This window comes from Podarcis bocagei, assembly GCF_964188305.1.
Source record: "Podarcis bocagei genome assembly, chromosome: 4".
NCBI lineage: Eukaryota > Metazoa > Chordata > Lepidosauria > Squamata > Lacertidae > Podarcis > Podarcis bocagei.
The window spans coordinates 892,045-915,046 of NC_138128.1; the positions used below are offsets into that span (position 1 = coordinate 892,045).

At 50.7% G+C, this 23,002-nt stretch overlaps 1 protein-coding gene across 6 annotated transcripts in view; it reads left to right on the plus strand.

The window, feature by feature from the left end:
• LOC308584847 (putative cation-transporting ATPase 13A4) overlaps nt 1–23,002 on the plus strand; it is a 52,080-nt gene that overhangs the window by 23,490 nt on the left and 5,588 nt on the right. For 4 of the 6 annotated variants that reach the window (XM_081190020.1, XM_081190022.1, XM_081190023.1 and 1 more), the window contains exons 10-27: nt 469–633; nt 3,421–3,578; nt 5,951–6,139; nt 7,280–7,341; nt 8,533–8,683; nt 10,081–10,158; nt 10,743–10,902; nt 12,390–12,501; nt 13,677–13,801; nt 15,421–15,593; nt 16,333–16,458; nt 16,838–16,917; nt 18,818–18,860; nt 20,089–20,198; nt 20,884–20,980; nt 21,341–21,413; nt 21,521–21,695; nt 21,811–22,004. In XM_081190020.1, the coding sequence (XP_081046146.1) occupies nt 469–633; nt 3,421–3,578; nt 5,951–6,139; nt 7,280–7,341; nt 8,533–8,683; nt 10,081–10,158; nt 10,743–10,902; nt 12,390–12,501; nt 13,677–13,801; nt 15,421–15,593; nt 16,333–16,458; nt 16,838–16,917; nt 18,818–18,860; nt 20,089–20,198; nt 20,884–20,980; nt 21,341–21,413; nt 21,521–21,695; nt 21,811–22,004 (2,271 nt within the window). The remainder of the gene's footprint in view (nt 1–468; nt 634–3,420; nt 3,579–5,950; nt 6,140–7,279; nt 7,342–8,532; nt 8,684–10,080; nt 10,159–10,742; nt 10,903–12,389; nt 12,502–13,676; nt 13,802–15,420; nt 15,594–16,332; nt 16,459–16,837; nt 16,918–18,817; nt 18,861–20,088; nt 20,199–20,883; nt 20,981–21,340; nt 21,414–21,520; nt 21,696–21,810; nt 22,005–23,002) is intronic. The other 2 variants (XM_081190024.1, XM_081190025.1) reach the window with 2 other exon arrangements.

The following is a 23,002-nucleotide window of genomic DNA, read 5'->3' on the forward strand; positions in this document are numbered from 1 at the left end:
ACTCATAAACTAGTCTCTAGAAACGTGCTATAACATGAAATAATAATAGGTGTAAATATATGATTAAAAATTAAACTAATAATTTAATAGCAGATTAAACTAATAATTAAAAATAGCAGAATGTAGGCACCCTAGATATAGAAAGGAGCAAACCAGGGATATTTGAGGGAGCAGGCTAGCAGGCGGGGCCCAGGACTTACATCATGGGAGCCGACACAACACAAACCACGGTTGCTGGATGTAGCTTTTATTTTATTTGGTTTTTATTTTATATTTTGGAAATGTGCATCCAGTTTTTTCCTTTACATTTTTTTGGGGCCCCCCAAGAGAGTGGGGCCCTAAGCTAGAGCTTGTTGAGCTTATACGTAAATCCAGCACTGCACAGAATCCTAGAACTGGGAAGGGATTCCCAGAGGTCCTCTAGCCCCCCCCCCGTTGCCTCTTTAATGCAAGTCTGCTCTCCTCCAGGAGAGAGCATCCCAGTCACAAAGACCTGCTTGCCTGGGGACGACCAGGACAGCGGCCGGCCTTGGCGAGAGAGCTGTGCGGAGGATTTCCGGAGACACCTTCTTTTCTGTGGGACGGAGGTCATCCAGGCCAAGGGTCCAGTGAGAGCCGTCGTTCTGCGGACCGGTGGGTGACAGCATTGGCCGGGAGCAGGGCGTTGGGGGGAGGCGGGGGGGAGGGGGCTTCTGCCCCATTTGCTGAGCGTCACCCTGTCACCTCCTGAATTGTAGAACTGTAGAGTTGAGAGGGACCCCCAGAGGCCATCCATCCCAACCCCTGGCAATGCAGGAATCGCAGTTCAGCAATCCCTGATGGGGGGCCACCCAGCCATCTTGTTCCCTCTCTCCTCCGTCCCTGAGGTCAGTGCAGAGAGGGCTCTGGGTTGGCCCAGTCCAGGCACCAGATCTGAACTGGGAGGGCATGGGGGCCCTTCTCCCAGGGGGGCCAGGGGGGCTCTGGAGTGGCTTGAGGGCTTTCCAGAATCCGACCCCCCCCCCCGGACATGCTCTCTTCACCTGTGCAAGGTGAATGGCATCATTTTTACCCCATGTGCCCCTCCCCTTCGCCTGAGCACATGGTGGAGTCCTGGGTTGTGGTCTACAAAGAGGGAAGGGGGTGGGATTCTGCCCTCCAGCAAGCTTCATAGCCCAATCCATACAGGGGGAACCAAAAGGAAGACAACAAGGTTTATTTATGTCATTCATCTACAAAAATATTTATATGCTGCTAGTTCACAGTGGGGACGGGATGTGGGTGGCGCTGTGGTCTAAGCCACTGAGCCTCTTGGGCTTGCCAATCGGAAGGTCGGCGGTTCAAATCCCCACGACAGGGTGAGCTCCTGTTGCTCGGTCCCTGCTCCTGTCCACCTAGCAGTTTGAAAGCACGTCAAAGTGCAAGCAGATACTGTATTTTTCGCTCTATAAGACGCACCAGACCATAAGACGCACCTAGTTTTTGGAGAAGGAAAACAAGAAAAAAAAATATTCTGAATCCCAGAAGCCAGAACAGCAAGAGGGATCGCTGTGCAGCGAAAGCAGCGATCCGTCCTGCTGTTCTGGCTTCTGGGATAGCTGTGCAGCCTGCATTCGCTCCATAAGAACCACACACATTTCCCCTTACTTTTTAGGAGGGAAAAAGTGAGTCTTATAGAGCAAAAAATACAGTAAATAGGTACCGCTCCGGCGGGAAGGTAAACGGCGTTTCCGTGCGCTGCTCTGGTTCGCCAGAAGTGGCTTGGTCATGCTGGCCACATGACCCGGAAGCTTTACGCCGACTCCCTCGGCCAATAAAGCGAGATGAGCGCCGCAACCCCAGAGTTGTCTGTGACTGGACTTAACTGTCCAGGGGTACTTTTACCTTAGTTCACAGGGGAGAAAAAGCAAAGTGATTCACAGTATTTATTGCATAAAGGCATATAGCGAAAACCGTATTTAAAAAAATAATAATTAACCATCAATTAACCATTCAGAGAAACCAAGCCTCCACTATCTCCATATTCCACTTCTCATCTTCTGCCCTGAACCCTCACTTCTGGAACTGCACCCCCAAACTCCCACGCCCTCCCTAACCCCACCCTGAGCCCAGCCCCACATTTAGGGACTTGTAACTCAGAGCTGTTGGGCGTTGAGGCTCCCCTTTTGCGGTTTGCATTTTGGGTGCCACCCCACAGGAGGCAGCAACAGCCACTCATCTTGATGGCTTTAGAAAAGGATTTTGCAAATTCATGGAGGAAGAGAAGTGGCAGGAGAAAATATATTGTTTATTAATACCCTTCCTAACTTGCGCTAGCAAGATCCTTTATGTAGCAGAGTTTACATTCCCCTTCTTACATGCACAGCAGATAGCTGGTTGCAGGCTCGTGTGAGCCTCTCACTATTATACAATTCAGTCTGTCTCAGATTGAATTGTATGTTCCTGGTATGTTCCCTTGAATCCCTCTTAAAATAACGATGATGATGATGATGATGATTCATTATTTATACCCCGCCGATCTGGCTGAGTTTCCCCAGCCACTCTGGGCGGCTCCCAATCGAGTGATAAAAACAATACAGCATTAAATATTAAAACAGGGCTGCCTTCAGATGTCTTTTCAAGATAGGATAGCTGCTTCTTTCCTTGACATCTGATGGGAGGGCGTTCCACAGGGCGGGCGCCACTACCGAGAAGGCCCTCTGCCTGGTTCTCTGTAACCTCGCTTCTCGCAGGGAGGGAACCGCCAGAAGGCCCTCAGAGCTGGACCTCAGTGTCTGGGCAGAATGATGGGGATGGAGACGCTCCTTCAGGTCTACTGGGCCGGGGTCGTTTAAAGCTTTCAAGGTCAGCACCAACACTTTCAATGCGACAATCTTATTCAAAATCAATAAAAGAAGCTTACTTACATCAGTTCACAGTTGGATTCCTGAAGAAAGACTTAGTTACAAATATGTACATGTGGATCTACCCCATATGGGGGAATAATCCCAGTGCTTCTAAGAGCTAGCAGAGCAGTCCTAGCTAAAAGCTGGTCCAGTGAAGAAGGAGGTCAAAAAGAGAGAGGTGTGCTGTGCGCCTTGTCTTTTTGTTACCTGGACAGGTAAGGCCATGCCCACCTTCCATCACATGCAAAAGGAAGGATGCTCCAGCCAGGAGGAACGGGAAGTTTCGACTGGCTGGACCAAACATCCTCTTGCATGTCCACTCTAGGAAAACAAGGAATGTTGTACTTGCCTGCTTCTCATGGATCACATCCCACAAATCCCAGTTGCTGGAAAACAAAGGCGGGGAGAATTGTCCTTGGGCTCAGATCCTGCCTTCAGGTTTTCCCCACTGGGGCATCTCCTCGGCCACGGTGAGAGCAGGGTGCTGGACAGGGGGGGGGGACACTGGCCTCATCCAGCCCAGGCTCTTCTCAGCTTCTCCTGCTCTGCCTTCCAGGTTTCAACACAGCGAAAGGTGATCTGGTGAGGTCCATTCTGTACCCAAAGCCCCTGAATTTCCGCCTCTACAGGGACGGCATCCGCTTCCTCCTCTGCCTCATTGGGATTGCGGCCGTCGGGATGGTCTATGCCGTCTGCGTCTTTGTCCTCAACGGGGTGAGCGGTTGGCACCCAAAGAGCGGATCTCCCGTGGGATCCTCCAGGGGGAGGGGAGAACCCTGCTCAGAAACCCCTCCCTTCAGAAACCGGGGAGACACTCTTTAGGCAGATGCGACACACACACAGAGTTTTTATTTATTTTCCATTTAATATTATACATTCACATCATTATTATCTACTTTTCCTCCCTGGCTCTTTAGAGCCTATCAACCTCCTTCCCTCTGGCCTCAGGGCTTTCAAAATTAACCCTTATATCATTGCATTTTATATGTTTTCCCGTTCTAATTACTCTCATTACAAAATGGCTCAAAATTTAAATAAAGGTAGAGAGATAGAAAATTTCTCATTGCAAGTCTTCAGACACCCCTGCTGGTGATGTTAATTGCTATAATAATAATAATAGTAATTATTATTATTATTATTATTATTATTATTATTATTATTATTATTATTATTATTTATTATTTATACCCCACCCATCTGGCTGGGCTTCCCCAGCCACTCTGGGCAGCTTCCAAAAAAATATTAAAATACTGTAATACATCATACATTAAAAGCTTCCCTAAACAGGGCTGCCTTCAGATGTCTTCTAAAAGTTTGGTAGTTGTTTTTCCTTGACATCTGAAGGGAGGGCGTTCCACAGGGCGGGTGCCACTACCGAGAAGGCCCTCTGCCTGCTTCCCTGCAACCTCGCTTCTTGCAGGGAGGGAACCGCCAGAAGGCTCTCGGAGCTGGACCTCAGTGTCCAGGCTGAACAATGGGGGTGGAGACGCTCCTTCAGATATACTGAAATATCTTTCAGAAATATCTTTCAGATATTTACTGCAACCCTTTTGGAATACTTGATCATGCTGGTTTGGGATTTTTCCCGTCAGCTTCACCAGTTCTGGAAAGTGCATCATCTTCATCTAGATGTGACGGCTGAGCATTTTGCATCGTGGCCGTTTTGACATTTTGGTTTTAGTACTTTTTCAGCAGCACCATATTGCTGGTTTCTCTGAGACGCCTGAAAGTTCATCAGAATCTCATATTAAAATGAAGGCAGGAGATTTTTATTTTTCCAAACACATTCCAACTTTTGCCCATGTGGCCATTTCCCTTTTTCCTCTGTTCCTTGTATTTGTTGACAGGAAAACACGTGGTCCTTGATCCCCTAAACAGTGGCGCCGCCAGATTTGGTGGACTTGTAAAAGGGTAAAAGAGTACAGTGGTGCCCCGCAAGACGAATGCCTCGCAAGACGGAAAACTCGCTAGATGAAAGAGTTTTCCGTTTTGGAGGTGCTTCGCAAAACGAATTTCCTATGGGCTTGCTTCGCAAGACGACAATGTCTTGCGAGTTCCTGCTGGTTGTTTTTCCTCCCCCCCCCTTTTTCTAAGCCGCTAAGCCGCTTATCAGCTGATCCGATCAGCAGATAAGCCGCTAAAAGCCGCTAATAGCGCTAATCCGCTAATCCGTCAATGGGCTTGCTTTGCAAGACGAAAAAACCGCTAGACGAAGAGAATCACAGAACGGATTCTTTTCGTCTTGCGAGGCACCACTGTATTGGGAAATGATCCATCATGACTTGATAAAAATGTTTAAAAGTACTTTCCCCAATAAACCCAGAGTCCTTTCTGTTGGGGATAATTCAGACTGAAATTCCCAGGTGTCAAAAAGGTTATTTATGTGTGCTACCACTGCAGCCTGTGCTTTGTTGGCCCCCAAAATGGAAATTGAGCCGGGACCCAACCAAAGAAGTGTGGCAACTTAAACTGAAAGAATATGGACAACTCGCAGACTTAACATATAGAATAAGGGAACCAGAAGAACATATGTTTAGAGAAGATTGGAAAATGTTTATTGAATATATGGGAAATAAGTGTGTATAGCTGAAAATGTTGGCAGCATTAAGATAAATTCAACAGTGTAAATTTTTTTTGACGGATGCAATAATGGAATACTGAATGGTCTAGTTTCTGTGAAATATGCTGGGATTTATGATATGTAAAATGAACCACGGAAAGAGAAGAAGGGAAGTCATTGATATCTTAAGGATGTAAAATGAGTATTTTAAATTGTAAAACAGATATATATATATATATATATATATATAGCATGTCACTGCCAGTGTCTACTGGGGGCCCCTGAATTTTGAACCCTCTGCTTGGGGGCTGCCTTCTTGGTTGGTATCATTAGGAATGTTTTTTTGTTGGTTAGTTTTTGTTACTATTATTATTATTATTATTATTATTATTATTATTATTATTATTATTATTGCTGTGGAAGCAGAGCATAGCCATTGTGGCTGGTAGGAGCCATGGGTTTCACGTGGCCTTCCCAACCTGCCCTGCTGCTCTGGGTGCTAATTCTGCTCCCTTCCCTGAGCCAGGAGGAGGCTGGCGAGGTGGTGAAGAAGGCGCTGGACGTGATCACCATCGCGGTCCCTCCTGCCCTGCCGGCTGCGCTGACCACGGGGATCATTTACACCCAGAGGCGGCTGAAGAAAAAAGGGATCTTCTGTATCAGCCCCCAGAGGATCAATGTGTGCGGCCAGCTGAACCTCATCTGCTTCGACAAGGTGCGCGGGGAGGGGGAGCCCGGCTGGGGAGTCAGCAGGGAGAGGAAGCCCCCTTGGCCTGGAGGAATTTGGGGGTCTTCAAGGCTCTTGGCTTGGCTGATGGGAAGCCGCAGAATGTTCACAAGCAGTCCAGGTATGGCCACCCCAGCCTAGTGCAACACCCTCCTTCCGTCCAACGTCCAGTCAGAGGCTTTAGGGAAGCAAATCTGAATTCCGACTGCTCTTCAGAGCTGCAGTGCTCCTGGAGGAGAATATTTCTTCCCAGTTTGAGACTAGTAGTATAGCCATATCTCATGTTACGTCTGCTTCATGTTACGTTCTTTCAGGTTACGTCCTGCGGCGACCTGGAAGTACCAGAAAGGGTTACTTTCGGGTTTCACTGCTCGCGTATGCGCAGAAGCACAAAATGGCGTCATGCGCATGCGCAGAAGCAGCGAATCGCAACCCGCGCATGTGCAGATGCGCCGCTGTGGGTTGCGCTCTTTTCATTTTGCGAACGGGCCTCTAGAATGGTTCCCGTTCGCAACCAGAGGTACCACTGTAGTAGCAGTATTTCATTTCTATCCCGCTTTATATTTTTCAGAAAAACCTAAAAGTGGTTTGCAGCATATTAAAACATCCATAAAACATTCTGAAGAAAGTCAAATATAGAACATACAGTCAAAGCAACATAATTCAGAGAAAATTAAATATTAAAGATTTCAAAATAAAACATTACAAGGGAGGTCAACATGTTTAACACAAAGTTAACCAAAATAAACGTAAACGTTTCAAAAAACTCACATTGCTAAGTGAAGTCAAATATAAAATGCACATTTCAAGGAGTGTAATTGACTATGAAGCTAAACCACGCTTGCTCTCAGCCTCTGCCCTGCGTCCGAAGGAGCACAGCACCCAAGGGAGAAGGGGCCCTTGAGCGCCAAGTGGGAAGCCCTCTAGGAGCCCGGGGGTGGGGTGGGGTTACCTCCATGCTGAGCTCTGTGGATGAGGCCCCTGACCCCCCAAGGAAGGTCCCCAGGCCAGCTGCCCTTTCCCCCATGGCTCCTCTTCCTCTTCCTCCAGCTTCAGGTCTTGCAATGCCTTGTTTTGTCCTTGCCCGCCATCCTGGCACCTCTGACCAATTCCCCTGCCCCTCCCCAGACTGGCACCTTAACCGAAGACGGACTGGATCTCTGGGGGCTGGTCCTGGCCAAAGGAAAGAGGTACCTTGCCTGTCTCGTATTTCCACCAAAGAAAACTCCCTGTGTTGCCAAACAGAACACTCTGAACAACAACAAGCAACACGTCGGCTAATAATATACTGACAATATTTTTTATAACACTACAGTGGACCCTCTAGTTATGCACCGCTCTGGATACGTAACTTTCGGGTTATGAATGCGGCAAACCCGGAAGTGTATACTTCGGGGTTTCACCCTGCGCGCATGCGCAGAAGTGCTCTGTGCACCGCATGCATGCGCAGAAGCACTCAATCGTCCCGTGCACGTGTGCAGAAGCAATGCCTCTGCCTATGGGTTGCAGACGGACCCCTGGAACGAATTTAATTCATATCCAGAGGGTCCATTGTTTCAAAATCCAGAAGATGTATAACATGTGCATGGAGTCACAAACTAATAAGGATCAAATCAATGTTCCATGAACAGGAATGGCAAGAGTGGGAAGTCACTGTCAAAAATCACTGCAATGGAAGCAGAAGGCCTTTCCACAATCAATATTCCACAACCTGAGATGATGGGTGCTCCGAACATCGCAATAGGATGCTCTGAGCACAGCAGCAGACAGGACAGTTCTTCCAGGATAATGAACTGTTTCAATGATAATTCTCCATCCGCTAGCAATAATATAAAATGAAATCCATTATGTTCAAATACAATACAGTCATACCTTGGGTTACAGATGCTTCAGCTTGTGTTTTTTCGGGTTGCGCACCGCCGAAACCCGGAAGTACCGGAATGGGTTACTTCCAGGTTTCGGCAGTGGTACATGTGCAGAAGCGCTGAATTGCAACCCGCGTGTGCGCAGACATGCCGCTGCAGGTTGCGAATGTGCATCCCGCACGGATCACGTTTGCAACCCGAGCGTCCACTGTACTGAGATTGAAATGCCAGTATATTATTAGCCGACGTGTTGCTTGTTGTCGTCTCATATTTCCACGCAGCTCTTCAGCCCAAAGTTTCCAGGGTGGTTTAGAATGACTAATAATACGCTGCGGTGTGCTACAGTTCCTGCATTGCAGGGGGGTGGACTGGATGACCCCTGGGGACCCCTCCCAGCTGGACGGTTCTGTGATTCTTGACTGGGAGACTTTTTGCAGGCTCAGAAACACCCCTTTGGGCCGGTCCCTCTGGGCGCCCTGCTTGCCTCATGCCTCCTGCTCTCCTCTCTCCCCGCAGCTTCCAGGGCACCCACTGCCTCTCCTCCGGCCCCCCGCTGCCCTGGGGCCTGGCATGCGGAGCCATGGCCAGCTGCCACTCCTTGCTGCTCCTGGACGGGAAGATCCAGGGAGATCCGCTGGACCTGAAGATGTTCGAGGCGACCGGCTGGGTGAAGCTCTCTCTTTGCTGTGCAGAAGCTCAGGGCTCGGGGGGCGGGGGGAGTGTGCCAGCTCTGGGGGAGGGGAGTGGGGGGGGGAGTGCCGCTTGGCAGGCCAGGCTGGTGGGAAAGCCCTTTGCCCCTTTGCACCCGGTGGCTCCTTCAGGAGAGCATCTCTCTCCCTGCTCTCCCGTCCAAGGGCACAGGGATCTCTTTTGGTAGAGACTGCTTTTCAAATAGCTCAGTCGGAAGAGCACAAGACTCTTATTATTATTATTATATAATTTTTATTAATTTTCAGCATATCATTTTCAACAGTAATTAAACATCTTTTAACAGCTTATACAACTTTTTTGACTTCCATCGATCTCATCTGAAAATTTTCCAATCTGATCACTAAATATGCATTTCCCACTTCCTCAATTACATTTAACTCATAACTGATATCACTATTCTTTCTCTAATTTGCAATGCTTCATACATTTCTCCTTACACAGCTTCTTGTAGTCCTACTAGCGTAATTTGTTGATTACAGTTGCTCTTCAAATAGTTTGTATATTTCTTCCAATCTTCTGTAAATCTCTGTTCCCACAGGTTTCGAATCCTTCCTGTCATTTTATCTAATTCTGCGCAGTCCATCAATTTTGTCTGCCATTCTTTCTTTCGTCGGAATTTTTTCTTGCTTCTATTTCTGGGCCAACAATACGATTATGAGACTCTTAATCTCAGGGTTGTGGGGTTTGAATCCCACGTTGGACAAAAGATTCCCTTTTTAATATATAAATAATTTTTATTAATTTTTCATTAATAACAATCCAATGCAGGGCCACATTAGTACAATACCAAATCATGCTACAATCAAAAGAGCCCATTATTCAGTTCCATATTAAATATTTTTGGATGATGGTTATCAAGAGCTGATGTGATTCCTCGGTCCTGCTCCAATTCTGCATTGCAGAGGGTCAGACTGGATGACCCTCATGGTCCCTTCCAACTCTACAGTTCTAGGATTCTTGCCCCCTGTACCTTTTTTGGCACCTGCTAAAAAAGTTTTTGTTCAGGCCAGGCCACCAGACAAAGGGAATGTGAATGTATGTTTTGACCTGTTTTTTATTGTCAATTGCAGATTTTATCTTTTGAATGTTGTTTTTATTTTTCATTTTTCATTCTCTTTGTAAACTGATTTGATGTGTTTTGATCTTTTTACAACTGAGCGGCGTACAAATTTGGTGAAATACATAGGAATAGATAAATGTGAGGGATGAAGGCGCCCCCCCCCCGAAGTTCCCAGACTGATCTTTTAAATCATTCTTTTAAATCTGCTAGTTACGGTAACTTGTCTTTTAAATAAGTGCAAGCTGCTTTAATCCTAACTGGGATCTGCTGTTGTATTTAACTTGAATAAACAGGAAATTGAGGATTCTAGCAGAGAAGATGGAGAATGGGCAGGTGCCGTGATAGTCAGGCCAGGAGTCAAGGCCCAACAGGTGAGCCCAGGTGTCTGTCACTCACCTTGGACAGGTAGAGTGGGGGGGGGCACGCAGATCAGGCAACTTGCTGACCCAGAAGTCTGGCTCCCTCCACTTCTGCATTCCTCTGGGATTAATGAATCTCTTCCTGCCCAAGGAGAGACAACGACTAGCGCAAGGTCGCTCAGGGAGTTTCATAGCTGAGCAGGGATTCGAACCCAAGCCCAGCACTTTCACCACTGCCCTTGCTCTCCAGGTTCTAGATTTAAATGCCCCCCCCAGTCACTGTCAGGGGGGCTTCAGAGTGTGTGATTATAATCGGGAAAACACTCCGTGTAGATGGGGGGTTGAATAGCTCCCTCCTCCCGCAGTGCCATGGCCCTGATCCAAGTCGTGCCCCCAGCAGTTGCTCCAGGGCATAGCTGTCAACTTTTCCGTTTTCTTGCGAGGAATCCTATTCGGAATAAGGGAATTTTAAAAAAGGGAAACGTTGACAGCTATGCTCCAGGGCCCCTGCCGCCGGACCCCTGGGACCCCTGCCCAGGAGCCCCTCTCCCCCCTCGCTGCACCCGGTGCCCTGTTCCTCTTGCCTGTCTCCCCAGGGTGCTGCTGCCGTGGGTGGCATGGCCATCTTGCGCCAGTTCCCGTTCTCTTCAGCCCTGCAGAGGATGTCCGTGGTCGCCCAGGAGTTTGGTGGGGAGCGCCACGTCTACATGAAGGGGGCGCCCGAGAAAGTGGTCGGCTTCTGCTGGCCAGAGACAGGTGACCGACAGCTTTGCAGGCACTGCCCCCTTCTCTCCCCCCTACCCCATGCCATTTGGGGGGTGGTCTTTGCGGAGACCTCCTTCCGCAGGGTCTGTAAGACAGAGCTATTCCGCCTGGCTTTCAATTTGAACTTTTATTCCCCTTCCTTTCCTCCCTCTCCCCTTTTTATGAAGATTACCCGCTCTAGGATCCCGCAGCTAATTCTCCCCGGTCTCCTCGCTGGCCCAAATGGACTCTGCACATGGGCAGAAGGGTCTCTCAGGATAGGCTTTGGGTCCCATCCCTGGGCAGCCCCCCAGTTCTGTGCAACCGCCTATGGCTTTGCTCTCCCTCCACAGTTAGAGGCAGCGATGATTCTGAATCTCAGTTGCTGGAAAGAGCAGGAGGGGAGATGTGCTCTTTCTTGTGCTCTGATCCTGCTCACAGGTTTCCCTCTGGGGCTCCTATTTGGCCCCTGTGAGCAGGGCCAGACTGAGGTTGGATGAGGCCCTCAGCTACTAAAGGTAATGGGGCCCTTAATATGTCCAGCTGTCTTTTGTCAACAACAAATTGGCACTTTTTTTGTGTTGAATATATGCTATATGGTGACTGATGGACCTCATAGGTATCTAAGCAATGACAAACCTAGACAGCATCTTAAAAAGCAGAGACATCACCTTGCCAACAAAGGTCCGTATAGTTCAAGCTATGGTTTTCCCAGTAGTGATGTATGGAAGTGAGAGCTGGACCATAAAGAAGGCTGATCGCCGAAGAATGAATGCTTTTGAATTGTGGGGCTGGAGGAGACTCTTGAGAGTCCCATGGACGGCAAGAAGATCAAACCTCTCCATTCTGAAGGAAATCAGCCCTGAGTGCTCACTGGAAGGACAGATCCTGAAGCTGAGGCTCCAAGACTTTGGCCACCTCATGAGAAGAGAAGACTCCCTGGAAAAGACCCTGATGTTGGGAAAGATGGAGGGCGCAAGGAGAACGGGACAACAGAGGACGAGATGGTGGGACAGTGTTCTGGAAGCTACCAGCATGAGTTTGACCAAACTGCGGGAGGCAGTGGAAGACAGGAGTGCCTGGTGTGCTCTGGTCCAGGGGGTCACAAAGGCGGACACGACTAAATGACTCAACAACAATAGGTTATCTCAAGCCATTTGCCCATGTTGCCCTGCAACCAGTCCATGCAGAATGTAGGCACCCTATATATAGAAAGGAGCAAAGCAGGGATATTTTAGGGAGCAGGCGAGCAGGCGGAGCCCATGACTTACATCCTAGGAGCTGACACAACACAAAACACTGTTGCTGTATGTAGGTTTAATTGTATTTTTTTTTATCTTAATTTTTTTGACATGTACATCCAGGTTTTTTCCTTTAATTTGGGGGGGGGCTCCAAGAGAGTGGGGCCCTAAGCTAGAGCTGGCCTTGCCTGTGAGAGCAGGGCCTGGGGCTGGAGTGGCCACTTCTAGCAGACTCTCTTTCTGTCCTTGCGTTCCCAGTGCCCGACACCTTCCCCAGCAAACTCCAGCATTACACCTCTCGGGGCTTCAGAGTCATTGGGCTGGCGCAAAAAAGTCTGCCGGTGGGAATGGAAGTGGCTTCCCTGACAAGGTAAAAGAGAAAGCCTGTGTGTGTGTGTGTGTGTGTGTGTGTGTGTGAGAGAGAGAGAGAGAGAGAGAGAGAGAGAGAGAGGGATGGATGGATGGATGGATGTCCAGCATCCCCTGAAGTGGACAGTGCTGACCAAAGCTCTCTGCCTGAGGTCATTCTAAAACAGGGGTCAGCAAATGTACCTCGCCTCAGGCTGGTGTCTCCAGTGCCGATCACGCGGTGGGCTGAAGAGCAGGGGAGCGTGTGCCCATATGTGTGCGCACACGCTATTTCAGGTGCACTTCTGGGTTGGAGGAGCACCGGAAATAGCTTGTGCGCATGTGCACGGGCCTCCTCTGACCCAGATGTGCACCGGAAATAACGCTTGCACATGCGCACAAGCTATTTCCGGTGCTCCTCTGACCTGGAAGTGGGCAGCCGTGCAGCACAGCGCCAGCAAGAGCGGGTGGCGGGGGTTGCCGCAAGCTGGATAAACGAGTCCCTCGGGCCTTATCCAGCCCGCGGGCCTTAGTCTGGGGACCCCTGTTCTAGAAACTAGCTAAACCCACAGGAGACTGGGAGAAAGTCATGGGTCCGGCAGAGCCAGAAAGCAAAGCCCAGACTCCGTAGCAGCGCCTGAGGAGTTAGAACTCGCCTCTGAGGCTGGAGATGCTGCCTGTTTTTTTAAGGCAGCAAAATCCATGTGGTTGGTTGGTTGCTTCCCACTCCCTCGCCATTTCCACATTTGGAGACATTGGATTATACGGCCTTGAAAACTCATGGAGTCATCAGCCTGTGGGATGGAAGGGAACCTGGGGGTCATCTAGTTCCAAAGCTTGCAGTGCTAGAATCTTAGCTCAAGAAACCCTGGCAGGCACCCCGAAGCAGAGGCTGGGTGGCTGCTGCGGTGAGGTCCGTGGAGGCAATTGGTTGCCCACGGTGGGAAGCAGAATGCTGGACTGGGCAGCCCTCCCTGGCCTGATCCAGGAGGGCTCCCAAGAAGAGCTCTGCAGCAGGATCAGACCAAGGGCTTCCCAGGTCCAGCATTGGCCTTTTGCAATCTTCTCTAGTTCAACCCTAGTTCAAGGGGAAAGGCCTGACTCGGAGCCTTATTCTGCTCCCTGCCAGCTTTGCCGCTTCAGGATGCGGCCAGCTGGGTCTCCGTAGCCCTGACCCGCCTGCTTCTTCCGTCCAAGGGAGCAGCTGGAGTCTGGCCTGACCTTCCTGGGACTCCTGATCCTGGAGAACCGGCTGAAAAGCGAGACGAAGCCCGTCCTGGAGGAGCTCAGCGCCGCTCGCATCCGGAGCGTGATGGTTACAGGTGGGAGAGCCGGTTGGGGTGCTGGAAGCCAGAGAAAGAGGGGTCCCTTCGGTGCTGAGCTCCCTGCCCCAGTTTCAAAGGCCCCTGGGCTGACAGAGCTCTCCAGAGGTGGCTGGGAGTACCTTCCTTTCCCCCAGCACCAATCAGCGTGCAAAGTGCTTTACATCCCTTGTTTCATTTATTCACATAGCAACCCCAAGGCTGTCCCTCAAGCTTCCCAGCTGTGCAGGGCCTTGAACCCGTAATGTGGGCCAATAAACCTGGAACACTTCAGCCTGGGACGGGCTTTCAGAAGAACATGCAGCCTGCCTCTCTCCATCCTGTGGGAATGTTCAGGGATGCAGAAGAGGATTTATTGTTTGATTATAGCCTTTCCAACTTGTGTTAACAAGTTCCACAATTTAGCAGAGTAACATTTCCCCTTTTTAAACTCGCAGTGGATGCGTTTGCTCAGGCTCGCTAAAGCCTCTATAAGAACTGTTCTGGTATTTTCCCTTGATTCCCTCATAAAAGATAAGACACGGCACAGTCTTCTATAAAAGTATAAAAAGGTTTACTCACACATCATTCTGTTCACAATCGGATCCCAGAAGGCAGACTTAGCTTACAAAAGTGACCTACACCTGGAAACTATCTCATAAGGAGACAGTCCCTCTGGAGGCCAAGAGAGCATCTTTGGCTAAGCAGATGTTGCTTCTTCAATGCATGTAGTCAAAGAGAGAGAGATGGCTGCCCTGCCCTGTGCTTTTGTTGTTACCTGCACAGGTGAGGCCACGCCCACCTCTAGTCACATGCAGAGGAAGTCTGTCCCAGCCCAGAAGGAAACAGGAAGGACAAACATTCCTCCCCAGGTGTAAACAGGTTCACTCTAGGAATGTTGTACTTGACTGCTCTTGTGCTTCACATCCCACGCAATCCATCCCTTGTCAATGTCTTCTCTCTCGAGCTGCCCGCCATAATAGAATGGTAGATTTGGGAGGGGTCCTCTTGTCCAGCCCCCTGACATATGGCCACCCAGCCTCTGTCTAAAAGCCTCCACAAAGGAAAGTCCCCCCCCCTTTCCGAGGGTGACCGTTCCATTGTCAAACAGCTCTGATAATAATCATAATCATAATCATAATCATAATAACAAATTTTATTATTTGTACCACGCCCATCTGACTGAGTTGCCCCAGTTACTCTGGGCAGCTTCCAACATACCATATTTTCACTCTATAAGACGCACCAGACCATAAGACGCACCTAGTTTTTAGAGGAGGAAAACAAGGAAAAAAATATTCTGAATCCCAGAAGCCAGAACAGCAAGAGGAATCTCTGCACAGCGATCCCTCTTGCTGTTATGGCTTCTGGGATAGCTGTGCAGCCTGCAATCACTCCACACATTTCCCCTTACTTTTTAGGAGGGAAAAAGTGCGTCTTAGAGAGCAAAAAATACGGTATATAAAAACATAATAAACATTAGAAAATTCTTCCTGCTGCCAGAAAGTTCTTCCTAACGTTTAGTCTGAAGGAGCGCAGCCCATTCCTCTTGGCAGAGCCGAAGAATTTGTGTGGAGTGCCCCCTCTGGACGTCAAGATCCCAACGCGCAGGGGATGACGCCCCTGTCTTGACTTTCCAGGGGACAACATTCAGACGGCAATCACCGTCGCCCGAAATGCCGGCCTGATTCCTCCCGGCAGCCGAGTGATCCTTGTGGAGTCGAGCGGCCAGCCTGGGCTCCCCTCGCCCTCCGTCACCTGGGAGCTCCTGGAGGAGAGCAAAGAAGACCAGGGCGACAGCAGCGAGTCCAAGGTGAGGGTCCCGGGGGGCTCCCTGGAGGGGGTTCCTTCTCCCCGCTTCTGGATCCTGGGTGGGGCTGGCAGAGCAGAGCAAAGCATGCCAGGCAAAAGAGGGCATGACCCAGGGGTGTCCTAGCCGCCCTCAGCACCTTCTGACCCAGCACAGAGCCCCCGAGTCTGGCCTGGGCATCCGTCCCAGGACACCTCTGTTTTTTTGGTCTTTGTTTTAATTAATCTTTATTGGTTTAAAATCAACACATACACACAAAGAAAATTCAGAAAAAAGAGCAAAGAAGAAAAAAGAAAACAAAGACATGACAAAATTACACAAAAGGGAAAAAATATAGAATACATCATTTACAAACAAACAAACAAGAATATGTAACACTGCTTCACAAATGCACAAAAATATTTCCATCATCAACTTCTGACTTTCTTGATGTGGGTCCTTTTTCCCCTCGATTCCTTGCCTCTGATTTTCCCTAAATCTTGTTTGTATTCTTTTTACCTTATTTCAATTCGAGAGTTATTCGAAGAATTCTCAAGTTTCTATACGGGGACCCTGTTCTTTTAGATACTGTTTATACATCTCCCATTCCTTTTTAAACTTTTGGGTCAATCGATCTCTATCCCCCCCCTCCCCCGTCATATATGCTACTTCCATGTATTCTGAGTGACCTGCCTCTGCCGGGTGGGATCCTGGTGTGAGGCCAGAAGAAGCAGTTGCCTCTTCCCTTCCTCCTCTTTTGCAGGAGAGAGACCTGGAAGTGGGAGGAGGAGGAAGAGGGCCTGATCCTGGAAGGGGCAGGTACCACTTCTGCCTGGATGGGAGAACCTACGAGGTCCTCAGCCAGCACTTCAGACACTTGCTCCCAAAGGTGAGTTGGGACCCCGGGGGGCGTCTCTCGGGGGGGGCACAGTACATTCAGACAGAGCCCTTCGTTTGGGGGAGGGCAATAGAGCATCTGTTTGGCATGCAGAAGGCCCCTGCTTCTGCCCTGTCCGGCAGCATCTCCTGGTAGGGCTGGGAGAGCTGCTGCTGCCAGTTGAGCGGGCAATACAGACCAATGGTCTGACTTGGAACAAGCTGTGCTTCCAAGGAGGCTGGTCGGATCCAGCCAGGCCTGGGAGCCCCCCCGGCTGCCTCTGCCCTTCTGCCCGCCCGCCTGGGCGCTGGCACAAGCCGCTGCGCCCGACTCCTTCCCCGGCCTGCCCCTGAGGCTCGGCCTGGACTCTGCGCCCTCTTTCTCCCCGCAGCTTCTCCTGGACGGGACGGTCTTCGCTCGGATGTCTCCTCCTCAGAAGGCCAGCCTGGTGCAGGAGCTCCAGAAGATGGAGTGAGTGAGCCCAAGCTCAGGAAACACACAGCAGGGGTGGGGTGGGGAGGCAGTGTGGTGCAATGGTTAGAGCGCTGGGAAACGCCAGGGTCCAAATCCCCGTTCAGCCCTGAAGCCCACCGGGTGGGAGGTGGCCTGGTCGCCCACTCTCGGCCTGGTCTACCTCACAGGGTTGTTGGGAGAGTAAAAGTTGGAGAACCACCTTAAGGTGTCCTTCAAAACCTCCAGAATTTAAGCCACGCTCTGCCATCTCTAGGAATCTTAAAACGTGTCTTGAGCTATTATTGCCACCTGGCTGCAGCAGAGGGAATGCAGTGAGCCTGCTCTAGATCATTATATATTATATAATATTATATATTTACTCCAGGCGGCTTATAGATAATAAAAGCAGCTAAAAACATGGGGGGGGGGAATCATTAAAAGACAATTAAACATTGGTAGAATTAAATCTATATCTATACTATGTGGTTGGCTTTCCTGATTTTTGTACAAGTGCGCAGGAACATTAGCAGCAGAGGACTGTTAAAGGGCTTCTGTGCCAAAATTCCTGCTAGGGTTTCCCGCTCTCTGCTCAGAAGGCAGAAGTTGTGCTGCAATTTGCCAACGCCTTGCCTGACCTGCGTGATTTTGGGCTCACCCAGACTTCCTTTTGCGCTGCGCTTTCCAGCAACAGACTTCAAAGCTCTGGGTTTGGTTTTGTTTGGTTTTTGCCCTCAGCATAAACCCACATTTTACCCCTGAAGCAGAGCAAATATTGATCTGCCGAAAACCTGTTGCTGTTTGCTCTGACGGCGGGTTTCCCGGGGAAAGTGCCAGGGCAAATAATAATAATAATAATAATAATAATAATAATAATAATAATAATAATAATGGTTTGTTATTTATACCCTGCCCATCTGACTGGGCCACTCTGGGAGGCTTCCAACCAAATATCAAAAACAATACAGTGTCAGACATTAAAAACTTCCCTAAACAGGATGGCCTTCAGGTGTCTTTTAAAAGTAAAATAGTTGTTTATTGCCTTGACATCTGCTGGGATGGTGTTCCACAGGGCGGGTGCCACCACCGAGAAGGCCCTCTGCCTGGTTCCCTGTAACTTGGCTTCTTGCAGCGAGGGAACCGCCAGAAGGCCCTCAGAGCTGGACCTCAGTGTCCAGGCAGCAAAGGGGGGGGGGAATGTTGGCCAGCAAAGAGGGGGGGAAATGGCTCAGTCCAATGCTGTGAATGGTTCTAATGAACATGCAGAGATCCAACTAAGCTGGATCTGGCATGTTACTTCAATGTCAGGAGAAACTTTGTGTACATAGACTCTGCTATTGAAGTGAATTTGACAGTTTGTGCTCATACAGATCGTGCTGGAACTCAGTATCCGGGCAGAACAATGGGGGTGGAGATGCTCCTTCAGGAATACTGGGCCAAGGCCATTTGGGGCTTTAAAGATCAGCACCGACACTTTGAATTGTGCTTGGAAACTGGGAGCCAATGCAGATCTCTTAGGACTGGTGTTATGTGGTCTCTGTGGCCGCCCCCAGTCACCAGTCTAGCTGCCGCATTCTGGATTAATTGCAGTTTCCGAGTCACCTTCAAAGGTAGCCCCACGTAGAGCGCATTGCAGTAGTCCAAGCGGGAAATAACTAGAGCATGCACCACTCTGGCGAGACAGTCTGCGGGCAGGTAGGGTCTTAGCCTGCGTACCAGATGGAGCTGGTAAACAGCTGCCCTGGACACAGAATTAACCTTCGCCTGAAGTCTTATATATAGGTTAAACAACCCTGAACACTCTGCTCGGACGCGGAGCTTTAAAACACAAACTCTCTGCCGAGAAAGACGATGCAAAAGGGAGTCTGGGTGAGCCCTTTCTGCGTGTGTTTGCGTGACTTTCCCCCCTTTCCTTTCCCAGCTACTTCGTGGGCATGTGTGGAGACGGTGCCAACGACTGCGGGGTCAGTATACTGAACTATATTTCAAAACCTTCCAAAGGGGTCCATCATCTCCGGGGAGGGGCAGCCTATTACAGGCAGGTGCAGGACGGACCAGATCCACGGGCAAATGCCACCTGCAATTGGTCCTGAGCAAGGCTGAGAGCGGCGGCTCCTCCGAGTCCATGGGCTGCTCCTTAGCAGAACCTGCAGCCGGATCTCCCAGTTCCTTTCTCCCTCCTGGGCTGCAGAGGCCTCTTTTGCCCAGGGATGCCCATGGACCTGCTGCTGTGCCCTCCTCTTTTAGGGCAGCCTGCGCTTTGGAACTCCCTGCCGATGGATATCCGCCAGGCGCTTGTGCAATTCACTTTTTGGTGCCCACTTAAAGCCCTCTTGCTTAGACAAGCCTGTTCGGGTGATTGGAAAATCAATGCAAGCTTCAATCTGTTGCAGTCTGCTGCTATTTTAACTTTTCAAAAGTCTTAATTTTATATATATATATATATATATATATATATATATATATATATATATATATACTTTTGAAAAAAAATTATACATATAAAACAAACCCATTTCGAACATTAAAATACCCTTAGACCGCTTTCCCTCCCTTCATGGCTTCCATCTTTAAAATTGAATTTACTTCATCTTTTACCCTTACCTATCTATTATATAACCATAATTACCATAAAAAATCACATTACAAGTGTCTTTACATCCCTGCCAAAGATTTTTAACTGTTTACAGTGGTCCTTAAAATAAATTACAAATTTACTCCAGTCTTTAGAAAATACTTGATCTTCCTGGTTTCGAATCTTTCCTGTCAGTTTTTCAAAAGGAATGCTGCTGTCAATTTATCTTATTGATAAATTTTCTTGCTTTGTCTTTTCTTTGCTTTGTTGCTGTTTTTATTTTTACAATCCTAGAATCGTGGAGTCAGAAGGCACCCTGAGGGCATCCAGTCCAGCCCCTGCAATGCAGGAATCTTTTTAGCCCACGTGGGTCTTGAACCCACAGCCTTGAGCTTAAGAGTCTGATGCTTTACCCGCTGAGCTAACTAAAATAAACTCCCAGGCCGCCAGCTGCTTCGAGGGGTTGCTGGCCTGCCAGTCTGCAGAGCGCAAGGTGGTGTGTGTCTGGGGTGCTGGCGGCGGCATCTCAGGGCGTGTCGGTCGCCCGGGGGTTCCTGCACCGCAAGCGCGTCCTTCCTTGCCCCAAGTCCTGAGACTGGGCTGCTGTTGCCTTTCAGGCCCTGAAAGTGGCCCATGTTGGAATCTCCCTCTCCGAGCAGGAGGCCTCGGTGGCTTCCCCCTTCACCTCCAAGACCCCCAACATTGAATGCGTCCCAGAGCTGATCAGGTGAGCCCCAGAGTCCTGTGGGGAAGGTGGGGCCCTCTCTCCCCCTGCTGAGCAAAGTCCAGCCGGGGGGTGGGGTGGGGACGCAGTGTGGAGATTTTCATTCCCCCTTAAGGAACAGACGTGTGGAATTGTTACATGTCACATGCCTGTTTACATTCCAGCACAGTATGCTGGGAACTTCCGTTGTGTGTATAGCTTTTGCTTTTCCCGTTCTCTCTGAGACGACACGAGAGAGACACGACATGTTTCTTTGTCCTGATTTATGATGAATAAATCCGTAATTGTAGTATGCTTCCACAAGCCTCAGGCCTATCCTGTGTGCGCAGTTCTCTCTGCTGACAGCGTGCCCTGGCTTTGAAGCCCGGGTCGCTGATTCACATCGGAGCACAGGCCAATGGAAGGAGGCGGCACAGCTGGGGCTTGCCAGCTGGCCTCCCGGCCCCCTGCATGTCGACACGCAGAGTGGGGGTGCTGAGCTGGCACAGGTTGGCAGGAGGCCGTGCAGAGGGCTTGAAACCCCCCAAGAGGCCCCACTTCCCTCCTTTGCCTGGTTCCCAGTTCTCTAAGTCATAGAAGTGTAAAGTTGGAGGGGATCCCAAGGGTCCTGTAGTCCACCCCCGCTGCAACGCAGGCCTCTCCAGGCCCTCCTTGCCAACCCTTCTCCCTCTCCTCCTTCTCCCCGCAGGCAAGGCCGTTGTGCCCTCGTCACCTCCTTCTGCATGTTCAAATACATGGCTCTCTACAGCACCATCCAATACCTGGGAGTCCTGCTCCTCTACTGGGTACAGGGCCAGGGGAAGGGGGTGGGCACGGGGAGGGGTCTCTCCGATGGCCGGGTGTCCTCCATGCCTCATCCGGAGGGCCAGGGAGCTGCTGCACTCCAAACCAAGGGATTCTACCCCCTTCCGAGGGAGTCTGTGGAACAGTTCTTACCCTCCTGAAGTTCTTCCTGATGTTGAGCCGAAAGGTCCTTCCTTGCAAGTTGACTCCATTGGTTTGGATGCTGCCCTCTGGAGCAGCGGGAATCCGGCTGGCTCCGGGCCCCCTTTCCAGCCAGCACAGAAGGGGCCACGTGGCTCCGTTGGGGGTGCCTGGGCCCTGGACCCTCAACCTGGCTCCCTTCTGCTCTTCTTCTTTTCCAGCAACTGAACTCCTTTGGGAATTACCAGTTTCTGTTCCAAGACCTGGCCATCAGCACTCTCGTTGGCATGACAAGTAAGCGCTTCCTAGCAGATCCGGGCTAGGGTGCCGGCCCCTCTGGGCTCCGGGGGGCCTTCTGGCTGCCCCAGGGACGTCCCCACGGCCCGCCTCTCTCTTTGCAGTGAGCCTGAATCATGCCCACCCCAAGCTGGTTCCTCACAGGCCCCCCGCCCGGCTCACCTCTCCGCCTCTGCTGCTCTCCCTGGGGCTCAACCTCCTCTTCAGCCTGGCCATGCAGGTCTGCGGCTTCGTCCTGGTGCAGAAGCAGCCCTGGTACTCCACCAGAGACCTCCTCAGGTAGGGAGGCCTGGCTGCTGCCTGGAGATGGGCTGGGGGACCCTCCTGGGGGGAAGGTGGGGGAGAGAAGGCTGGCTCCTGGCATCCCTGACTCCATCCCCGGGGTCCTTTTCAGCGCCTGCTCTCCTGGGAACAAAAGCGACACCGAGTTCCCTGCCTCGACCAGCAACCGGACGGAGGCCGATGTGGACAACGGGTACAAGAGCTACGAAAACACCACCGTGTGGCTTCTCTCCACCTTCAACTGCCTCCTGGTGGCTCTGGTCTTCTCCAAGGGAAAGCCCTTCAGGCAACCCGTGTACAGAAACCGTAAGAGCAACGAGATCGACTGGTGGGGTTGTGGGTGGAGAGAGACGTGGCCCCTTGGAGACCCCAAGAGCCAGAATCCCCATCGGAGGCTTCGTGCCTCCCTCCCGAGAGTCGGAGGTGGGCTGCATCCAGACCCTCCCTGCCTTCCAGAAGCATCGCAAGTCCTCTCCCTTTGGGTCGGCCTTTGGACAATGCTTGGTCCGTTTTTATTTTGACGTGGTTGGTTAGAACTCTAAGACCCTCGTACCTACGGGACCGCCTCTCCCGGTCTGCCCCACGGAGGACCTTAAGGTCCATAAATAGCAACACCCTCGAGGTCCCGGGCCCTAAGGAAGTCAGATTAGCCTCAACCAGAGCCAGGGCCTTTTCAACACTGGCTCTGGCCTGGTGGAACGCTCTGTGTGCTGGTCCCGTGCGTTACCTGAGAGGCAAGGTCCAAGTCTGGTCCGTGGTCAAAGGTGCAACATGGAGGCAGTCCGCAGTAGCTGAAGCCGGGTGCAGGGCAGGGAGTCAGGAACAGGCTTGCATGCAGGGAGCCAGGGTGGGGCAGGAACTCAGGCAGGAACTAGCCACCAACAACGTTGCTCCCCCAACTTGGGACTGGGGCTGGCTGGCTTTTATCTGCCCCAAGGCATAGGGTGGCCCCGGTCCACAGGCCCCGGTCCTGCGGGAACTTAGTTCCCTCCGCCTCTCTGCCCTGAGCCTCTGCAGCTCAGGAGAGGCTGGAGGGTGACCGGACCCAGAGGCAACCTCAGCTTCCTCTGACGGGGCTGAGAGTGGATCACCTGCAGGCAATGGGTCCTCCCTCACCTCAGGAGCCAGAGCGGATTCAGCTGGTGCCTGCACCTGAGGATCCAGCACAGGTGAGGACCCTTCAGCCTCAGGCCCCAGCCCCGTCTCAGCTGGTCCTGGAGGCGGGGAATCCTGGGCAGGCTGGGATCCCTCAGGTTCAGCCTCTGAGTCCGAATCCCAGGCCATCACACCCTGTCTCATGAGAC